The sequence below is a fragment of the Equus asinus genome, chromosome 6, assembly GCF_041296235.1.
Source record: "Equus asinus isolate D_3611 breed Donkey chromosome 6, EquAss-T2T_v2, whole genome shotgun sequence".
Taxonomy (NCBI): Eukaryota; Metazoa; Chordata; class Mammalia; order Perissodactyla; family Equidae; genus Equus; species Equus asinus.
The window spans coordinates 66,940,452-66,963,400 of NC_091795.1; the positions used below are offsets into that span (position 1 = coordinate 66,940,452).

The 22,949-nt window shown below is 37.8% G+C and overlaps 1 protein-coding gene across 7 annotated transcripts in view; it reads right to left on the bottom strand.

The window, feature by feature from the left end:
- Positions 1-22,949, bottom strand: part of MTA3 (metastasis associated 1 family member 3) — a 192,678-nt gene that overhangs the window by 100,070 nt on the left and 69,659 nt on the right. For all 7 annotated transcript variants that reach the window (XM_044772308.2, XM_070512183.1, XM_044772303.2 and 4 more), the window contains one exon: positions 2,851-2,977. In XM_044772308.2, coding sequence (XP_044628243.1) covers positions 2,851-2,977 — 127 coding nt within the window. The remainder of the gene's footprint in view (positions 1-2,850; positions 2,978-22,949) is intronic.

The following is a 22,949-nucleotide window of genomic DNA, read 5'->3' on the forward strand; positions in this document are numbered from 1 at the left end:
ACCGGAATAGCACCTATCATAAAGGTTTAATAAATGTCAGAATTTTTAAAAGCCAAGTTCAATAAACATGGGCTATACAGAAGATTGAATACAGTCTTATATATACAGGTAACAGGTCTAGTAGCTGGCATAACAATAAATTTTATGGTGCTTTATAGTGTATGCAGCTCTATATAATAATAATCTACTATTAATGACCTTGAGCACTGTGCAAGAAGCATGCTGCCTCTCCCCTTCCCCCTAAAAGTAATGTTCCAAAGGCATTCTGAATGTTCAAATCCTATCTATCTCATAAACAAGAGGTGAGTCACTAACTCCATCCAGAACGTGCCAGTCCTGTTCACTCTCTCTCTTCTAGTGTAATGAGAAGGAACAAAGAGTTCCCTCCCTGTCCCTCTGAGAACCTTACAGCATCCAGTGAATATTATAGCTCACAAACTACAAAGGACCTCAGCAACGCCTCACTCAGGTTTTCTCCTATGTTCCACACAGCACCAAGGGAATTCTGGGCACTTGATAATGTCCCTGAGAATAAAAAGCCAGTATTCACCAAATTACCCCTCTTTGCTGCCAAAGAACAATGGGGCTTCAGTAATTTTCTCCTATTATAGCAGAAATAGATAGGGCGTGACTTCAACACTAGCAAAATGTCAAGGTCACTCCAACGTGCACTTGTTCTACACCAGCATGAGGGCTGGTTAGCAGGCTCCACGCTCTGGCCAGAGACTGCCCCTAACCCCATTCAGCTGTTTGAAATGAGAGCCACAGATGAGAAAACATGGCTCTCTGCTACTCCCTCTCAACTTGCAAAAGAAAAAAACAAAACTAAAGTCTCAAATGTCTGTTTCTCTTCATCATAATTCAAAAGAATTACCACCCAGTAAACTCCTTGAGTTTACAAGCTGGAGACCTAGTCTTATTTATCAAGCACTTAATAAGCTCCCTAATCTAAAACACACTCAGGAAATATGTTCAACAGTGATTGAACGATCATGTGTTCTATGTAATTTCTATGTTCAACACAGGGGTGTCTTGATAATTATATTTCAATATACTCTCTCAGTCCTTATGGAAGATGAAAAACCACTAGTTTTTCCATTCCAAGCAATCTGTTAAAGGAAACCAACACTACTTGTAAACAGATTCCAAGCTATCAGGAGGGTAAATTAAAAATATACTTGCGTGTTTTGGATACATTTTTAAAACCATTTGTCAGATGCTTTTCTGGCAAGATTCTTATGACTAGCCACATAACTTCTTGAGCTTAAAATGAATCTTCATATTCTAGCTTCTTACAACTAAATAATAAACGCATACGGCTCTTCAGCATTTATTAGTTACATACATCCTTAAGAAAATTACAAAATATGTTTTCATGTTCTATCTCTCTAAGCAAAAATTGACCTACTTTCCTACTTCTTGAAATACCCCTACTGGTAGGTAAAATGACCGTTCCCACATTACCTGGCCTGATTATCTTTTCCAGGAAAGGACCTAAGTCACATGGAATATACTAACTCTAGCCAATCTAAACAGTACCCCCTAAAAAACCTAAATAAAGCAATGATATGATGTTAACTATGGAAAGGGACTAAGTTATTTCTGAAAAGATTTGGAGAAAACGAAATTCCAGTATCTTTGTCATACATTTCCTACCTTAGAAGATCTGTGTTCATTTCTGAAAAGATAAGTATGCACAAAGGTCCCAGGAGAGAGATGGGGGGGGGGGGGGGAGGGGGTTGTGTGTGTGTGTGTGTGTGTTACAAGGACCGAATCAGAGCTTTATGAAGTCTCCAAACCTGTCTGAGCCCAATAAAGACTGACTTGGATTCAATACCAACACTGGGGGCTAAAGAAGAGGGGCCAATTTCTTAAATAAGTTAATACATTTTATTTCCGTATATGAACAGTTTTTAAGACAATCATGACTAGTAGAGACCTAAATAAAATAAGTAAAGATTGTCAACAAAAGCTTAAGGAATTTCTTTAACCCAAGGGGACAAGAACACCGCATTCCCTCCCGCCCCCCACCCGGCACACATGCTGGTCCTGCACACACCCATGCTCACCTGTTCCCTCTACCTGAAACATGCCTCACAGTCTCTCAAAGGGTGAGTAAACACCAACTCCTTCTCAAGTTTTCCTGACCCTAAGGATCACTAACTGCCTGTCTTTTGAGTTCAAACATTTTGTTATACCTTCAAGATGCACCTACTAAAGACTGTGCTAAGAAACAGCTCAATTGTATTTATGCTTAAATTCTACCACTACCAGCAGATCATAAAAGACCACCACCATCCCTCCACAAACTGCAAAACTACAAACCAGGGACTAGATTTTTTCACTTTTGCATTCCATCCCTAGCACAGACAGATGCTAACCAGTGAATAATAAAGAATATAATATTTTCATCCCAGAGGTTCTCAAAAGAAAATAAAAAGCCATATACTCCACAAGGTCAACAGTCACCTGCCTGGGAACCAGATCTTGGTTCTAGTTCTTGGATTCTAATGACTCTGACATGTTCTAGGAATCTGGAGAAGATCGGCATTTTCTCAAAATGGTGTCTGCTGGACATTGTCCTACTTAATAGAGACTTAAATAAATTGGGAAAGTCTGGATGAAAACAAAGTTAAAATGGCAAGTTTACTGTAGAACATCTGCAGGGTTTTAATATGCTAATACACACTATGTTTCCAAGATAAGATTCCATTATGAAGCCTTTAGTAAATTAATTTGAGCAAGATCGTGAGGAGAGTTTGAAAAATGCTTCAAAGAAAGTTGATTTGGGTTTTTTTTAATTGTTCAATATTACTGGGTACTTCAGATCAACTTCCAAAAAGTTCTTACCTGATATGTGTTGCAGGCAGAGATTCATACTGGCGTGATAAAAAGAGTTCCCTGTGTTTCAACTGATGTTTCTGTTTATCAGTCAAGTCAGCCTCAACTGTTGTTTCAGATTCTTCCTCAATTTCTTCTACAAATAAAATTCAAAGAATTCATTATTACAAAGCACACTATCCATCTGGATATTAAGATAGGTCAATCAACCTTTCATTCAATGTTTTCTTCAAAGCAATTGATTTTAAATTTACGTATTTAACTTGTCATTTGAATTACAATCATAAAATTAAGTTACCAGGGCCTCAAAGGAAGAAGTACTCCAATTTAAAAATGGCAGATGGAACACATGCATATATCGCCTCTTCCCCCATAAAAATCACACCAAAACGGCAATTAAAATGTATTAACATCTCAGTGACAATGAAAACTGAAGCAACAATGGAAGAAAGATTTTCAACCAAAAAAGTTTAAGAGGATGGAAAGCAGATCAAAAGAAAAAAAAAAAAAGCAAACACTTAGCTGAGAGAAGGAAGTGACAATCTCTGTGCATAGAGACAGATGCATGGAGAAGGCAGCAGGCACAAAGCTTGTTCTGACCTAGCCCTTGAGACAGAAAGGACTGTGAGAAAGAGGAGTGGGATGAGAGCTAAAAAACAGGAGGAAAGGGTTGAAAGTCTATCTACCACACAGCAAGTGAATCCCAGAATACTCTATTTAAAAAGAGAATAATCAGAAAACAAGAAATAGGATAACACATTTCAAATTTGCTAACACAAATAAAAAACTAATAGAAGGATTAGAAGGTAATGCTAAGGAAGCCTCCCAGAAATCAGAACACTAAGACAATGAGATACATAATGGAAAACCAAAAGATAAAACACTTAAGGAACAATTCATGAAGTCCAACATCCCAGTAAAGAAGGTTCTGGAAAGAAACAATAGAGCAGATTGCTTTACCTCTTTTGGAGGGGAAAAGGGGTGAGGAAAGACGTGGCAAAGAAATGACTCGAGAAAATTTCCCCTTACTGAGCAAGATGAGAGTCCAGATGGAACACCCAGCATACTTAATTTTTTTTAAGTGCTCATATGAGAAGGCCACAAAATTTTACAGAAAGGAAACACAGGTCACGTGCAAAGAAACTAGAATCAGAGTGGAATCACCAATGACTAGCAACACTGTATGCTAAGATGGTAGAGCAATGCTATCCAAGAGAAAAAGTTCAACCTAGAATCACATAGTACATTATTTATCAAGTCTGTAAACAGAGCAAAGACAACCTTTCATTCACTCACCAAAATTCATTAGGCACCCAAACAGGCACTGTTCAAGGTGCTGGAGACAAGCAGTGAACAAAAAAGTTACTAAAAACAAACAATTCAAAGTGTTCGCCTTTGGGAAGCAGGGTTGGAAGGAAGGGATGGAAGACAGGAGACGGAGTTTTACATGAGATTGTTTTTAACACTGTTTTTAATCTTTTCAAAGAAAAAAAATGACGAAATGTCATGTACAGATGTAATTCCAATTAATTTCAGATACAAAATTTTTAAAACTATAATACCTCTAGAGGCTCAGAGATCCCCTGCAGCCTTACCTGGACCATTTTTTGCGGCTCCAGGATAGCGGCAGCAGTGAGAACTCAGAGGTGAGACCACTACAAGGTGGGGAAGGGGTGGCTGGCTCTTTCACACAGCAGGTAGAGCCCAAGGTCAGGCCTTGGAGGCCTTAATTTTTGGACACTGATTGGCAACACACAGACAGCAACACATTTTTGTTCCTCATAATTCTCATAAATTTCTTATTTATGGACCCAGACCACAAAAGAGATTTTATCAAATAAATCCTCTCATTGTAGCAGTTCTTTTGAATTGCATGATGCTAATGAATGGGCTTTTCTACAAACTTGTAAAAACTATGAATTGAAAATGAACCTGTAAAAAGTAATTTAGAAACTGATGTAGAAAAAGACTCACCTAGCTCAAAAACAGTATAACATGATTTAAAATTCTTTGACTGTTCTTTATAATGAACTATTCAAACAGAAATACAGCACTAAAAGAGCCATTTACTTGCAAGTCTAACAACATTTCATCAGTGGAGATCAATGAAGTTATTGCTGGTTTGGCACTATTAGCACCAGGAAATATCACAAACAAAACTATACTCTTTACCTAATTAGGATTTGATAAAACGTTGTTCTATAAAACACAGCTAACTAAATTTTAATGCGTACCCTATAGAGCTAAAACAGCAACAAGCTCAACAAATAATGGTAAAAGCAGCAAATCTTATTTTCTCATGCAACCCCTTGGTATCGTGTGAAAAGGACTAAAATCTCTGAAGTCCAACTTAACCACAGGCAGAAATTACAGCAACAGCATCTGAAACCCATTATTTAAAATTTACTAGTTAAATTTTATTTATATATTTTCATAAATTTACATTGGCTTCTGAATAGGAATGACTCCCATGGCAGTAACATCGTAAAAACATTAAACCACCACAATGGCAAAAAGTGGCATTTAGACAAGGAAAATTTTAAAAGACCAAATATAACTATCATCAAAACATAGTTCCATTTCACCAAGTGTGATGGAACATCAAATTTGCTACCTAAGAGTTATTAAAGTAGAAGTCCCATACTATATACAGTGATTGAAGAGACTGACACCAAATTATTTACTGCATTTTCTCTACCGTTGGGCAAGTTTCAGTGCACGTTAATTTATTAGCATAAGATGGGGGGGGCATGGAGGGAAGAAACAGTACAGAAGGGAACTATACAAAGGGAGTGTATGAAGTTTTAAGGAGCAACATAAATACCACTATACTTAATACTGGTATCTCCTCTTTTAGCAGTGTAAGCCATACAATGCGTAACCCAGCAAGGCTCCTACGAATTTCAAAGTTTGAGACTGCAAGATGCGAAAGAAGCCATGGACAAAAAGCTCAGCAAGGCTAATTACATACGCAGGCTGAGAGAGCATGGGATAGAACAACGTCCAAGAAGCAAGGGTCAGAGAAGAAACCAAACTAGCAAGAGTAGTCGGGAACACCAGAGCATCCAGCTATGGGATATGGGAGGTCAGTCTCAACAACAGGTTACAACTGGGGACTCAGGCAAAGCTTTAGAGATTGGGCATGTGACACGACAGGGCCAGAGTAGGCAACTGATGATTTAGGTACCTGAGCAATGAGGGACAGAACCCAGGGAAGGAGGAGCCATTACTGATTCTAGGTACTTGATCTGAAACTGGGTATTTTTCAGAAAATATCAGAATTATAATTCCTACATGTTATTGGAAGGGATTGAGGGGGAGCAAGCAGAAGTAGAGATCTCCACACGTTATTCTCAAGCATCCTTGGGTCTCTATTTTAATGAAGTATCGGCCCACAGTGATAAGATGTTAGTGGGTACAGACCGTACAGAAAACCAGGCAGTTAAAAATCTGTCTACAGATGCATTTAACAAGTAGCCAAATGCTTGAAGGCACATTATTGGATTGAAAATAGCTGAGTATCGATGCAACTCAAGCCTGCGTGGTAAGAAAAAAAAAATCCTCAAAAAGGAATAAGCAAGTTGAATAAAATTAGAAGGATTTTTGTGACAATTGAGACTTCAGGGAACTATCTGAGTGAAGAAAAGGAAACAGTTTGGCAGTCTAGAGGCAAACGATCAACCAACAAAAATCAATTATATTTCCATTGCTAGCAATACACAATCCAAAACTGAAATTAAGAAAATAATTTCATTTACAATAGCATCAAAAGGAAAAAAATACTTAGGAATATAACAAAAGACAAAACTTGTATACTAAAAACTACAAAACATCATTGAAAGAAATCAAAGACCTAAATAAACGTTCACAGACTGGAAGGCTTAATATTGTTAAGACAGCAATACTCTCCAAATTGATCTACAGATTCAATACAACTCCTATCAAAATTCCAACTTTTTGGCAAAAATTAACAAACTAATATTAAAATTCACGTAGACATATGACTCAGAAAAGCCAACATAATTTTAAAAAAGAACACATTTAAGAGGATTCATCTTCCAGATTTCAAAGCTTACTTCAAAACCACAACCACCAAGACTGTGTGGTACTGGCACAAGGACAAGACATAGAGATCAATGGAACAGAACTGAGAGTCCAGAAATAAGCCCATATAATTCGTTGATTTTGGACAAGGGCGCCAAGACAATTCAATGGGTAAACGAACAGTCTTTTCTACAAATGGTGCTGAGAACAACTGGATATCCACACGCAAAGAATGAAGCTCGACCCTCACACCATATACAAAAATTAATTTAAAAAGGATCAAAGATCTAAATGTAAGAGTTAAAACCATAAAACACTGGTATAAATCCTCATGACCTTAGAAGAGGCGATGGTCTCTTTGCTATGGTACCCTAAATAAAGCAGAAGCAACCAAAGAAAAAATAGATAAATTGAATATTAAAAATTTTATGCTTAAAAGGATATACAATCAAGAAAGCAGAGAGACAACCCACAGAAGAAAATATTTGCAAATTGTGTAGTATCTGATAAGAGTCTAGTATCCAAAATATATAAAGAACTCTTATAATTCAACAATAAAAGACAACCCAATGAAATAATGAGCAAAGGATGGGAACAGACATTTCTCCAAGAAGATATATGAATGGCCAATAAGTACATAAAAAGATGTTCAACATTCTTAGTCACTAGGGAAATGCAAATCAAAACTACAATGAGATATTTCACACCAACTAGAATAACTATAATCAAAAAGATAATAACAAGCATTGGCAAAAACGGGGAGAAATTATACTCTTTGTACATTATTGGTAGGAATGTAAACTGGTGCAGCTGCATTGTAAAAGTTTGGCAGTTCCTCAAATTGCTAAACAGAGTTACCATACAACCAACCAATTCCATTCCTAGGTATATACCCAAGAGAACGGAAAACATATGTCAATACAAAAACTTGTACATGAATGTTCACAGCAGTATTATTCAAAACCAGTATGTTTGGAAAGAATCCAAATGTCTATCTACTGATAATGGATAAACAAATGTAGTACATCCACATAATGGGATATTATTCAGCCATAAAAAGTAACGACATGATTTCATGTTACAACATGGATGAACCTTGAGACATTATACTAAATGAAACATTACGAAAGTGAAAGACACAAAAAGTCACCTATTATATGATTCTATTTACATGAAAAGTCCAGAACAGACAAACGCACAGAGACAGGAAGTAGATGAATGGTTGCCAGAGGAAGGGTGGAAGGGGAAATGGGGGAGTGAGGGCTAATGGGTATGAGGTTTCTTTTTGGAGTGATGAAAATGTCCTGGACTTAAATAAGGTTGTGGTTGTACAAATTTGTGAATGTTCTAAAAACCACTGAACTATACACCTTTTTAAAGAGGTGAGGCCAGCCCCAGTGGCCTAGTGGTTAACTTCAGTGCACTCTGCTTTGGCGGCCCAGGTTGTTTCCAGGGTGCAGACCTACACCATTCATCTGTCAGTGGCCACGCTGTGGCAGCAGCTCACATACAAAAAAGAGGAAGACTGGTAACAGATGTTAGCTCAGAGCGACTCTTCCTCAGCAAAAAAGAGGAAGATTGGCAACAGATGTTAGCTCAGGGTGAATCTTTCTCAGAAAAATAAATAAATAAATAAAGAAGTGAATTATATGGTATGCGAACTGTATCAAAAAGAAAAAAAGCTAAACCTGAAAAAAAAAATAAGGGCAGGGATGAAACATCAGAAGGTCAAAAGAAGAACAGGTAAATTTCTCTTCTGTAGCTAAAAATGAATGAGCAAGTTCACATGCCAACATGAATAGATCTTGAAAACTTGAAATGCGTAAAAAGCAATCTGTAGAAGGGGACGTATATACAATAACATTCACTTTTTAAAATGTAAAAACAATGTTCCATATAAATACACACATATGCGGCAAAATTATAAAAACATGAAGGAAAAAACACACCAAAGTTAAGACACCAACTCACCTATGGAGAAACTGGGAAGGAAATGGGGTTGGAGATGGATACACAGAGCACTATAAGAACCTGAAGCAAACATGTCAAAATAATAAGGGAAGACAAAGCTGGCTGGTAGGTTCATAATAAACACTAGATTCTTCTCTTTTCTGCTTCCTAAAAATACTTCGAAAATAAGAAATGAATAGGATTCAATAGAATGAAAACACTTCTTTTGCCTGTAACTAAACTCTAATACATGTTAAACTGTTTTTTTCCCCTTAAGGAAGATAACCACGAAAATTGATAATCATTTCTTTACATATATCTTCCTTCTCTCCTTTCTATCGTCTTGCCAAAATATAAATTTCAACTGTCATTCTGTATAACATTAATGAATTTCTGAAATGCATACAAATAAAAATACATTTTTATAAATATAAAAATAAGTCTTGCTTTTGAAGATTAAAAAAGGAGGGAAACAAAATAGAAAAATGGTCCATTTTGGACGACCAAAAATAGGAAAGAACTGAGAGTCAAATGCTTCTATAAAGAAATGCATGAGAGAGCCATCCCTGATGGCCTAGTGGTTCAAGTTCAGCATGCTCCACTTTGGCAGCCTGGGTTCTGTTACCAGGCACAGAACCACAGCACCTGTCTGTCAGTAGCCATGTTGTAGCAGCAGCTCACATAGGAGAACTATAAGGACTTACAAGTAGAATATACAACTAGGTACCGAGGCTTTGGGGAGGAGGAAAAAAACAGAGGAAGACTGGCAATATACATTAGCTCAGGGCAAATCTTTCCCAGCAAAAAAAAAAAAAAAAAAAAAGGAAATGCATGAGATAAATAGGGAGAATATTGGAGTAGATGAAAAGTTAACAATGCAAAGTTCAAAGGGCCTCTGAGATTCTGGTACATGATCTATGAGGCTTCTGCCAGTCTCCAGGTGGAGAGTCCCCTCCTATTTGCTACAAAGCAGCACCCACAGGAGCTTAGGGTCCTTGTCACAGTATGCCTTCACGACAGTCATCTGATTCAGAGTCCCCCGAGAACAAAGAAAGGTCATTTATCTTTGTATTCCTGCTGTTTTACTCATGGAGTAAAAGAGATGGAACCTCAAGAAATGTTCACAGTAGACCAAGTAAGAATTATCAGTAACACTCAAGGCTGCCTCTGCAAGGATAGACTCACAAAGTTATGACATAAAACAGTGTGTGGAGTAACCACCAAAAAACTACTGTTCAAGGCGCTCTGCTTGCCGCATTTCATCGCAGTGCTTTCCACAATGCTTTGGAGAGTTAACACAGAGTGCGGGATGGGAGATTAGGTTTCAGAGTCGCACTTGAATTCAAAGTCTAGTTTTGCACGTTCCTACTTATGTGACCTCGGGCAAATTATTTACTCTTGTAATCCTCAGTTTCTTCATCTGTAAAATGTGTACATAATTCCCGCCTCATAAAGTTATTGTGAGGACTAAGATAAAGCACATAAATTGCTTAACACAGTGCCTAACACAGTGCTAGGTTAAAAAAAACTGCTATCACTATTTTTTAAATGAATTTTAATATGGTTTTCTTTGACATTTGGAAAAGGATTCCTATCTCCTAAAACGATGGTTTCTAATTAAGGAAAGCAAATCATATTAAAATTAAAACAAATTAAAAATTTGTTTTCACTTTTTATAAACAAACAGATATCCAGACCCCACCCCTAGAGATCCTGATTTAGAAACTGTGGGGTATAGTCATGCCAGCTGAGCCTCAGTTAAGAATCATTATTATAAAACACTAATTTTAAAATATTTTTCTGGCAGAACATCTTTACCAGCAGTTCTCAAGCTTTTTAGTCCCAGGACCTATTTATGCTCTTAAATCCTATCGAGGACCTCAAAGAGCTTTTGTTTACCTGGGTTATATCTACCAATACTATATTAGAAATTAAAACAGAAATTTTCAAAACACAAGAAATAAGCACAAAATCCATTATCATGAGTGATGATGTCATCACATGTCATGGAGCCTCTGGAAAAACTGTATTATATACTTATGAGAAAATTGGAGAAACAATTAAAGGATAGCTTAGTATTATTATAAAAACTGTTTTGACCCAAGGTCCCCTAAAAGGTGTTCAGGAAAAGTGACCTATGCAAAAGAAATATTAACTGAAAGTCTAACCTGAAAAGAAAACCAAAAACTGGCTGAAGCAAAGGGTGTTTTACTTTACTGGGTTCAAGAAACCTGTCACAGAAATTCTATCTTCACATTGTGAGATACAATGACTCATAAGTTGCTCTATAGCAAGTTAGGATCCCATCAGAAATTTAAGCTATTTCTGCTTTACATTTATTTATTCCAAGAACACTGCATCTGGCAAAGCCTGCCCAATCTTATAATATATTCAAAGTCCATCTGGAATTTTATACAGCCTCAACACGCCACCATGCATTTTTCCATTTGCTATCAATTTTAAAATTTAAACAAAATAAAAGAATTAGAAGTAGCCAAATTTTCCAGCACCTCCAGACCACCATCCTCTCCAGTTCATTACAGACACAGCAGCCAGCATCTCCCTACAACACAAACTCACGTTTCTCCCTTGCTTTGATTAAAAAATCCTCAATAGCATTCAACCACCATTCAGATCAAACTGCTAATAGTCTGCCCTGCCATATGTTTCACCTATTTCCCCCACAACCACACCCTACTCCCAGCAAAAGAAAAGAAAAGAAAATTTATTGATGTGCCTAACGAAGTATTACAGGGATATCTGTGAGGAAGACATCAAAGTCCTGCCCTCATAAAGATTACGGTTGATCGGATTACAGATAAGAATATACACTTTCAAGGGTGGTAAGTACTATAGAATTATGTAGGGTACTCCAGAAGAATGACAGAGGAAACTAACACAGCCTGAGGGGCCAGGAGAGCCTTCTCTGAAGAAACACAGTGCAAGCTGAGACCTGAAGGAAAAGGGGGTGGGGTGGGTAGGTCCCTGTCTTTAACTAGAGAGCACAGCACTGGGGAAGGTTGGCCCAGGTCCTTATCTGTACTTAGCCCCGGCGTGACCATGTGAATTTCCAGCTTTTACCTTCACATCCCAATGACTAAATCAGCTGAGCGCCTCACTTGGGGTGACTAGAAGTGTCCTGGTTTTGAAACATAAAGCCCTGAGTTTAGACAATCCCTCAGTTCTAGGCAAACCAGGATGGTTGGTCACCCTAGCCCTCAAATTACTCAACCTAGGTATTATGCTTTGGCCTACTGAAAGAAATCTTATGATCCCAAAATGGCTAAAATTTAAAAGACTGAAAATATCAAGTTTCATCAAGAACATAGCCCAACTGGAATTCCCATACATATATAAAGGAAGTGAAAATTGGTTCAACTGCTTTGGAAAACTGTTGGGTAATATTTTCTAAAGTAAATTTATACCTATCCCATGAAGCAACAATTCCACTCCTAGGTATTTTCCCAAGAGGAATGAGAGCTTAAGTACACAAAAAGACTTGTTGAAGAATGTTCATAGCAGCTTTATTCATTGGAGCCAAAAACTAGAAATCACTCAAACATTCATCACTAAAAGAATGACTACTATTGGGCCAGAAAAAAGAACAACTGATACAAGCAATAACATAAATGGATCCCACAGACATGGTGCTGAGTGAAAAAAATCAGGCGAAAAAAGGTAAATACTGTAGGTACTCCATTTAGATGAAGCTAACAACATGAATATCTAACAGGTGGTAGCAGACACCAGAATAGTGCTTACCTGGGGAGAAAGAGATGGCAGTGACCAGGAATGGGCACAAGGGAACCTACTGGAGTATTAGAAAGTTTCTCTATCTTGATCTGAGTGATAATAAAGTATAAATGCATACACTTGTGAAAATTTATTGAGCTGCACATTTTACCCATTCCACTATTTTATACCTCAATTTTAAATTTTTTTTAAGAGAACTAAGATTTCTGCTTCCAGACAAATGAAGTAACAGGAACCAAATCTACCCTCCTGTCTGAAAAAAACCAAAACAATCAAAAATTAATAAATAATTTAAAAAGCAGACAAGCTACATGAAACATCAATTCTCTCAACAATGGAACACTGGACATCAGGCAATCAAGAACAGTGATCCCTGAGAGACAGGAAACAAACATGGTGAGCCCTAACACTGGCCCTGCTTACTGCCTTGAGGGAGTTTCCAGGCAACAGTGCAAGGAGGGAAACTGAGGCAGAGCCTGGCAGACTCCCAGAGTTGAAGAGACAAAGCTGAGAGACCAGGGAGACCAAAGCAATTAGACTTCAGAATATAGAGCACCAGAGAAGAGAGAAAACCTGGAGATTGCAGAGGGTGATCCTTGAGCACGGTACCAATAAGTGAATGCACATAAGGAAACTACCAGAAGCCAGGGAAAGAATCAACTGCAAAGAATCAGAGGGAACAATGCCTACTGCTCACACGGGGGCACGAATAGTGCTTGTTCACAAAGAGCCAGAGTGGAAAAACTCATAATTCACACTGTATTGGGTAGAGTACACAGAAAGGTCTTACCTAAGTAACGGGGAACAATTAAGCCCTAGACTGAGCACCGACAGCTCTGCATCCATTTAACAAATATACATTAAGTCATAAACACAACAACCAAAAGGATCAAACTATTTCCCAGTAACTTGAATGCACCCCAGAACAAAGCTCAAGACGATTTACAGGAATGTAAAAATATCCAGGACCCAAAAAAGTGAAACTTACCATGTCTACTACATATCTATTTGAAGCCTTAAAATGAAGAGGCTGACCATACCAAGTGTTGGCAAAGATGTGAAGAAGCCAGAACTCTCCAACACTGCTATGGAAAAGTAAAAGGGTACAATCACATTGGCAAACAGTTTGCAGTTTCATAAAAAGCTAAAAGTACCCCTACCATATGAAAAAGCCATTCCACACCAAACCAAAACAGAATGTATACCTGTACAAAGACTTGTATATAAATGTTCACAACAACTTTATTTGTAATAGCCAAAAACTGCAAACAATTGAAATGTCCATCAACAGATGAGCAGATAAACTGTGGTACATACATACAATGGAATACTACTCAACAATAAAAAGGAACAAACCATTTACACTGAGAGACATACTGTGTTCACGCATTAGAAGACTCAATATTGTTAAGATCTCAATTCTCTCCCAAATTGATCAATGGATATAACACAACCCCATTCAAAATCCCAGCAGACTTTTTACAGAAATTGACAAGCTAATTCTAAAACTCATATGGAAATGCAAAGGATCTAGAATAGCCAAAACAACTCTGAAAAAGAGAAATCAAAGTTGGAGGGCTAACGTTACTTCATTTCAAGAAGTATTAGAAAACTACAACAATCAAGTGTGTTACTGGTGAGAAGAGCAACAAGTGGATCAATGGAACAGATACAAAGGCCAGAAATAGAGCCACACATATATGACCAACTGATCTGAAAAAGGCACAAAAGGCAATGCAACGGAAAAAGGCCAGCCTTTCCAACAAATGGTGCTGGAGCAACTGGATATCCATATGCCCTCCACCCCCAAAACACAGGAACTTAGGATCCATAACTTGCATCTCATACAAAAATTAATAAAAATGGGTCATAAATGCTATAAGACTTCTCCAAAAAAATATAGAAGATTAAATGACAGCTAAGAATGAAAGTAAAACTGATTCACAATTTTACTCTTTGTAAAGGCTCTTTGGAAACACGTTTTAAAAACCTTAAAAACTGTACATGCCCTCTGATCCAATCATTTCACCAAAAAAGACAGATAAATTCATGTGAAAGTATTTACTAGGACAATCATTGAAGCATTTTTCTACTTTTTTTTTTCTATAAACTACCCAGTAATCTACACTAATTCTACAACGGTATACTTTGTTTAAAGTTGTGAATTATGTGCTACATGAATTATCAATAGAAGAAACATGAAGCATCTCATACTATAGGATACAACCCTTTTCAAAGTCTTAAGCAGTCTGGAAACAAGAGTCAGAAAACTTATAGCCTATCATGGACAAAATGGAAACAAGAATCAATCACAGGGTACAGGATTACAATTACATTTCTTACAGACATTTTCTGCAGTATATTTCCTTCTGTGAGCCTTTCACTAGTGAGTTTCATAATTTCTAAAAATTTCTTATAATCCTGTCATCCTTTCCTGTCCTATTTCTAGTCGTTTATATGAAAAGATATACAATCATAAGTTTTAAAAAGTCTTTTTAAATAAGGAAAAATATGGAAAACATTTCCCCAACTGTATCGAGTACTGAGTAATCTGAAAAACACCTCACAAAAGAAACAGGTTTGCTGCTTAAACTATAAAAACCCAATAAAGGAGTCAACCATATTACACTTTAAAGGCAAAAAGAATTACACAAAAACAGGAAATAAAATCTTTCATTTTTTATCTCTAGGGATGTCTTTCCAACATGCTAACCTTCAATAATTTTTCTACCAGGTTGAAATTAATTCCTGTTAGGAAATGCAGTTTCACTCACATGAATTACTGATATTCTTAAATGTAAAGCAAGTTTGGATAATCCAGCTATTTTTACAACCTTGTTACAAAGACTCACAAATCCCCACAATATGAAAATATTCATGCAGCTTTAAAGAATAATGGAAATATTAGTCAGGGTCGGGGAGAAAAAACTAAACACAAGACAAAGAAAGAGATCATGGGGGAAAAAATGTGCTAAGAAGGATCAATTTATAAAAACTTTATTTATGCAAAGAAGCTGAACAGAACCAACATAGTGTGAGATGCCGACTGAAGCTACACTTTATTCCAGCATCTGCAAATATCGGCCAATAGAAAGGTTCAATTTGGCCATGAAGAAAATGAATTATTCCGTAAATTATGGGGGGAAAATCACACTCATCAAGTGGTATGGTTGGAAGGTAACCCTTTAATCCAGGTGAGAACTCTAAACTATTCTTATCTGACCTATAGGTAAGAAGCAGTTTCTACTCTATCTTTCACTAAAGGGAATTAAAACAAGAGTGGATCTGATATGCATATCAAATAGAGGACACAGAAAACACAAAATGGAAGTGAGCAGCAAACTAAGCTTTTGATTTTCCTTCCAAATCATACACCAAACTAGCCGTAAAAGTTCAAGGTCTTCCACCAGCGAAAACATGGTACATCCTTTGGAAGTTTCAAAAATTAATGCTATAATTAATGCAAATTCCAATGTAGATTCAAAGAAATTGCTAATTAGAGTGAGCATGTAAAGTAACGATACTTTACCATTCTATCTCTTTTTTTTCTTTTTAAAGATTTTATTTTTTTCCTTTTTCTCCCCAAAGACCCCTGATACATAGTTGCGTATTCTTCGTTGTGGGTCCTTCTAGTTGTGGCATGTGGGACGCTGCTTCAGCGTGGTTTGATGAGCAGTGCCATGTCTACGCCCAGGATGTGAACCAACGAAACACTGGGCCACCTGCAGCGGAGCGTGCAAACTTAACCACTGGGCCACGGGGCCAGCCCCATCTATTTCCATATTAGAATATGAAAGCTTATAAAATAACATTCCTATTCTACCAGAGCAATATGAGTCCAAGGATGATTTTATTCCCCATTCTTTTACCAATTAAAGGACAAAAGGAATAAGGCAGGAGAAAGTCATTTTACTAAAAACAACTCAGAAACATGCATTTTTAGAATTTAAGTACTTCTGCCTTTCCCTCCCTCCAAAAAAGACTCAAACTATAAAACAAGTTTACATCTAAGAAACGTTAAAAGTTAAAAAATACTCCTAAGAGTTATGCCCAAGGGCATTTACAAGGGACTTTTTAAAGGGTGTAGCACACAACTCTGGAACAATCATTCTGAGCACGAGTTTGGAAAGTTTCCAGTATAGCGGCGGAGCTCTCCGGGAGAAAGACGGCACAAGGAGGGCTTCTGAATGACCACTACTTCCACTTAAATATAAGCAGCCTCATTAGGAAATGTGTAACACACATCGTTATATGCTAACCTCTACCAGTATCTGCTGTACGTGTGAAGCAAAATACCTCTTCCAGCTCACCCATAGCTCTTTACCCTTGCCAGCTTGCGGATGGTGATGGTGGTGGCAGATGGTGGTAGTGGTGGATGGAAGAGAAACAGGCTATAGGAAAGACACATGGTGAGGACTCACTGTTCCACACAGGGGAGAAGCACGAGATAGTGTGGGACTGTGCTTCCCAAAGGCACAAGGGGCAAACTGCTGCCTTTCACAGTACCCCTCCCCCCACCACCGCTTTTCTTTATTTGTCTTACACTTTTTCTGATATAATGGGACCTATGTTCTATGGCCCTGAAAAGGGGAACATAAGCATGAAAAGAGGAAAACGTTTTGAGCCCCACAGCACTCTACACAAACTGACGGAAGAGGCACAAACAGATTCAAAGCAGTGCATCTTATCTCATTTATTTGTAAGTTATTACTAAGGGTTGGACTGATAGAAAAGCCTCCCGCACTAGAAAGGCAGAGGGCTTTGAGACATTCATCACCAAATATTTAAGTGCCTGCTATGTGGAAGCAATGGGAAGAGCGGGACACAAGAAGGGGACACCAATTCGAGTTAACAGTGCTATGACTTTCAGTAAGTTACTGACTTCTCTTTGGGCCACTGTGGAAAAATAGAGCGAATAATAACCTAAATTAACAAACTCTAGTTGTGAAGATTAAGAGAATAAAACGAATAGACGAGTGCCCAGTGTAGTGCCTAGAACATAAGAGTTCAAAAAGGTTAGTTTTCCTTCCTTCTTCAAGATAAATTATTGGTGGCTTAAATGTGTAAAATTCCTTTTGATACACAATATGAGTTATTATCACATTTACTGAAATGCAAAGCCTATGAATAAATGGCCAGACAAAAGAACAATGATTTACAACTAACACAGAGCAAAGATATCTAAATTAAGCCTAAAGGCTGCACAAAACTAAAATCAAACAAAATGTCAGTGTAATCTTACAAAATGTACAAAAATGAACATTTACTAATGCTTCAAGGATATTATTTGTAAGTTTATTTTTAAAAATAATGATTTATGGGGGCCAGCCCCGTGGCTGAATGGTTAAAGTTCCGTGCCCTCCACTTCAGCAGCCCAGGTTTGCAGGTTTGGATCCAGCACAGACCTACTCCACTCATCAGCCATGCTGTGGTGGTGTCCCACAGACAAAAAAATGGAGGAAGACTGGGCACAGATGTTAGCTCAGGGCTAATCTTCCTCAAGCAAAAAAAGAGGAAGATTGGTAATGGATGTTAGCTCAGGGTGAATCTTCACCAAAAAAAATAAATAATGAAGAGGCAATTTGGACACAAGCTATAATCTTTTTTTCTAACTGTATCCTCTACAACTGAAGACCACCACAACTGGCTGCCAAAAAATATAGAAAGTGAACAAATAAGGCCCTCTTTGGTGCCTTAAAATTTTGTTTATTGCACACACGGAATAAAACTAAGGAGTCCCTTCTTATATCTTGGATGAAGATAATAGGGAAAAAGGACAGAGAACATCTGGACCCGAGGCCTAGAATTTGCGTTATGCCATGAATGCCTACTTGGCTCTTTAGGAAGGAATATGGCCCCTGGAAGCCTTACAGGTGAAGACGATAAATAGGTGATGACAGGAGCCAAAGACGTCTCCTGTGTTAGCTCAGCAACAGAACTGGCTAGATCCGAGAGGATTTTCTCCTCTTAAGCACTCTCTCCATCTCTCTGCAAAAACAATCTCCCATCTATACTATTCTGTTCTGACCAAAAACTGACATGAAACAACTCTCTTTATTCTTTTATAAAATGTATAGGCAACTGGGGTACTCAAAATTGTGAATGATCATTTCCTAAAAGCGTTTGGTGATGCTTTAGGAGTCCTGCTGACAGAGGTGAGGTGTCCTTCCCGGGTGTTTCACCTCCACCACAGCACTTACTATACTTAGTAAAACAGTCTGTGTCTGTGACCCAAAGGACTAAAGGCTTTTTTTTTTTTTTTTTTGAGGAAGACTCACCCTGAGCTAACTACTGCCAATCCTATTTTTGCTGAAGAAGACTGGCCTTGAGCTAACATCATGCCCATCTTCCTCTACTTTATATGTGGGACGCCTACCACAGCATGGGGTGCCAAGCGGTGCCATGTCCGCACCCGGGGTCTGAACCAGCGAACACCGGGCCGCTGAAGCAGAACAGGTGAACTCAACCGCTGTGACACTGGGCCGACCCCAGACTAAAGGCTTTTTGAGAGCAGGGACAGTATCTGGTCACTGCTAACATCCCCAGCACCCCAGATAGACACCCGCTCATACTGGGATGCTCAGTGAATTATTTATTGAATAAATAAAGAATAAGACATTGGAAGGAGCATGGCTCTCTGAAAATAACTGAATTTGGGATTCCCAGTTCTAGTTCCAGAATGTTACAGACTTGATGTATAATTCTGAAAGAGGTATATTAAACACAGCAATAATAACCCTTACCCACCACCATCATTATCATCCATCCACTACAGTAAATATTTGGATTTTCTCAACCTCCTTACTTCCCTTCAGAGAGATCAGAAAGCTTGAAATTAGTTCCCAGCTTCCCAGATACCCCGAGTTGTGCATGGAAACAGGCATGAGATGTACTGGGAGGCTATGAGGCAGGAGTCATCTTGCTGAGACTCTTAGCCATTAACAAGCAAAGTTGAAAGGGGAGGCTTTTATGCAGCAACGTCCATTCTCCAAGTTCCCAGGTATCAAGAGAGGGGCAGGCATCAGCAGCTTCTTGATATGACTTCTGAAACCTCTGACTGAGGCCTCAGGTGACCATTTTCCAACTTCCTAGCTGTGAGGGGCAACTGAAAAAGCATGCTGCTAGCTTAGCTCCAGAGGCTTCAGAGGGACCAGCTTCCCATGAGGGTCAGTTCTGGGAGTCCTCCAGAGGCCCAGCCTAGGATCTGTTCCTGCAAGCTTTCCATCATTTTGTAAGTGCCTAATTACCAATAACAGATCAAATCCAGATTGGTTTGTTTCTTCCACTGACTCTGACTGTACAAAAAGCTACCATTATCTGCACACCTCATGAACTGCCAAGCATTTTATTCATTTAATTCCACAACAACCCTCACGACAGGGAGGTTGGTAAGGAAGAAAGCATTAGCAAGCCCTTTGTAAAGATGAAGAAACTACGGCTCAGCAAGGTTAATTAATCTGCCCAAGGCACATGATAGAACCAGCATTAACACTCATGTCTGACTCCAAAACCCATTTTTCCACAATGCCAGTTGGACAAACATAAAATGGAGTATAGCCATATTTATCTTCTCCAAAATAAATTTTAAACAGATTAAAAACAAAACATAGAAAAGCAGCAATCAGAAGACAGAATATTAGTCCAGCTAGGTAACCGTGGGTCAAGGACTCAGTCATAAAATACAGAGAGTGTACACAGATTGTGTGTAAGATCCTTCCAGGTCTAAAGTTCTATTGTTTGAAATGCTAAATGAAAACATATTTTGGGCTATTCTAAATAAAGGCCATATATAAAGGTAAAAACACTAACAGAAACAGAGGTAGCAGTAGGAAGCTACAGAATTTAGTATGTATACTATACTTCAATGAAAAGATTTTTTTTAAAAAGATTACCTGCGGAAAATTTTAGATTAACTACTCTGACTGCAAAAATGATTTTCATTCAACTAGTCACATGAAAATATAAAACATGTGTCTATATTTTTCCAATCCACAAATTAAGTAAAGCTAACACAGACCTTTAAAGAATCTTAAGAATATCTAATTATTTGAATGCCTCATTTAATAATCAATAAGCAATGTGACATCAATTTTTAAAGTATTAATATAGTACTTGCTTTGTTTAAAAAGATAATAGCAACCATTAACATTCAAAGTAACAGATCAATAAGAAAATGTGCATCATAAAACATAATTAACTTGTCAAATAATAAACCTTAGTAATATTTACAGTTGATAATAATCTGGTTAATGAGACACAAACTTGCCATAACTGCTAATTATAAAATGTCAGTCACAAAAGTAAAAACATTACAAAACAGCAAGAGAAAAATGTCCTTATAAATGAATGTTTATTACTTTTAATGCTGTGATGGAAAATAGATTTTTCTGCCAACTCCAATAAGTGGTGGTAGACGCCTGGGAAGGAACGGCCTCCAGGGGCCGAGTGAGGGCTCAGTGTCTCAGCCCAGGCACGTCTGACCCAGTGTCTCAGATTAATCCCCTGGATTCAGAAAAGGAGAGTGTCAGGCTGAGGTCTATGTACCTACATACTTAACAGACTAAGAAACAACACACTCATGGGCTATGTTCTCACAATGTCAAACTTCCTGAAAAAATACAACAGATAGCTGGAAATCAAATATGTCTAGCCTTACCCCTGCTAACAAAATTTGTGGTCAAAGTACAAAAATAGGAAACAACAAAAGTTCTTCAAATGCCAGGGTGACTTTCTGTTGTTGTATTTTCCCTTGTCTCTCTGGTATTCCTCCTGGAAGCATTACAATTTCAACAAAAGGGCTGAATGAATCTCAGAATAGATACAGTTGTTGATCAAATAAGAGAGCTGGAGCATAATATCAAAGAATTCTCCCAATAAGAGACACAAAAGATCTAAGAAATGAAAGAATGAAATCAAGTTAACAGAAATCACAAACTTTTGCTAGGAATTCCATAAAGCAAACAGAATAGAGGGACAACACAGAAATAACAGTCGTTTTCTTTGGGTTTTCTTGAGGAAGACTGGCCCTGAGCTAACATCTATGCCCATCTTCCTCTACTCTATACGTGGGACACCTGCCACAGCATGGCTTGATAAGTAGTGCGTAGGTCTGCACTGCACTCAGGATCCGAACCGGCGAACCCTGGGCCACCGAAGTGGAATGTGCAAACTTAACCGCTGCACCACCGGGCCGGCCTCTAGAAATAGCAATCTTAAAAGAAAACATCCCTAAGCTGAAAACAAAGGTCCTCCCTCACTCTAACATATTCACCAAAAGTGCACAGAATAGTTACTGAAATAAGTCCAACATTTAGACCTATTCTGGTAAAATTTCAGAATGCCAATTCTAAAAGAAAATCACTTCCAGAGGAAAAAACACGTTACCTACAAAAGAATAAGAATCAGGTTGACATCAGACTTCTTAACAATAACGGTTTCAGAAGACAAGAAAAGAATTGCTTCAAAGTTCTGAGGGGAAACTATTTTGAACCCAGAATTCTATAAAAAGCCCACTAGCATTCAAATGTGATGGTAAAATAGTGACATTTTAAGTCAAGCAAAGATTTACAAAGTTTACCACCCACAGATGATTTCTGAAAAAAAATTTAGATGAGGGCATATTCCAGCAAAGCAAAACACAAATGTAATTCAAAAATAAAGATAATTTGGATACAAGACACATTGGCGAGGAAACAAACGAGTAAAACTAAACTATAATTCTTTTTTTTTTTTTTTTTGCAGGGAAGGATTTGCCCTGAGCTAACATCTGTTGCCAATGTTTTTTTTCCTTCTCTCCAAAGCCCCAGTGCATGGTTGTATATCCTAATTGTAATTCCTTCTAGTTCTTCTACATGAGCCACCACCAAAGCACGGCAACTGACAGACAGGTTGGGTGGTTCCGTGACCAGGAAGCGAACCTGGGCAACCAAAGCAGTGAAAGCACCAAACCTTAACCACCAGACCATCAGGGCTGACTCTAAAATATAATTCTTAAAATGTAGCTATGTAATGTAAGAAGGACTTATACATACAGCCCTGAGAATATCGTCTGGTGCTATGTGATGTTATTATTATTAAATCATTATTATTTAGTAAAAATCTAGACCTAAATGTTGCATAGTTTCAACATGGAAAGAGAGAGGACAAGGAAGGAAGGAAGAAAATGTGAGCTAAATTTGCTTCCTTATGCTAAAGGCAGAATAACTGGTGGAAAAACAGAAGTTAAACAAGCCTGTTTAAAAGTAAGGGTAAATACCCAGAATTGGAATAGCTGGATCAGACGGTATTTCTATTTTTAATTTTTTGAGAAATCTCTATCTTAAAATTTTCCACAGTGGTTGCACCAGTTTACATTCCCACCA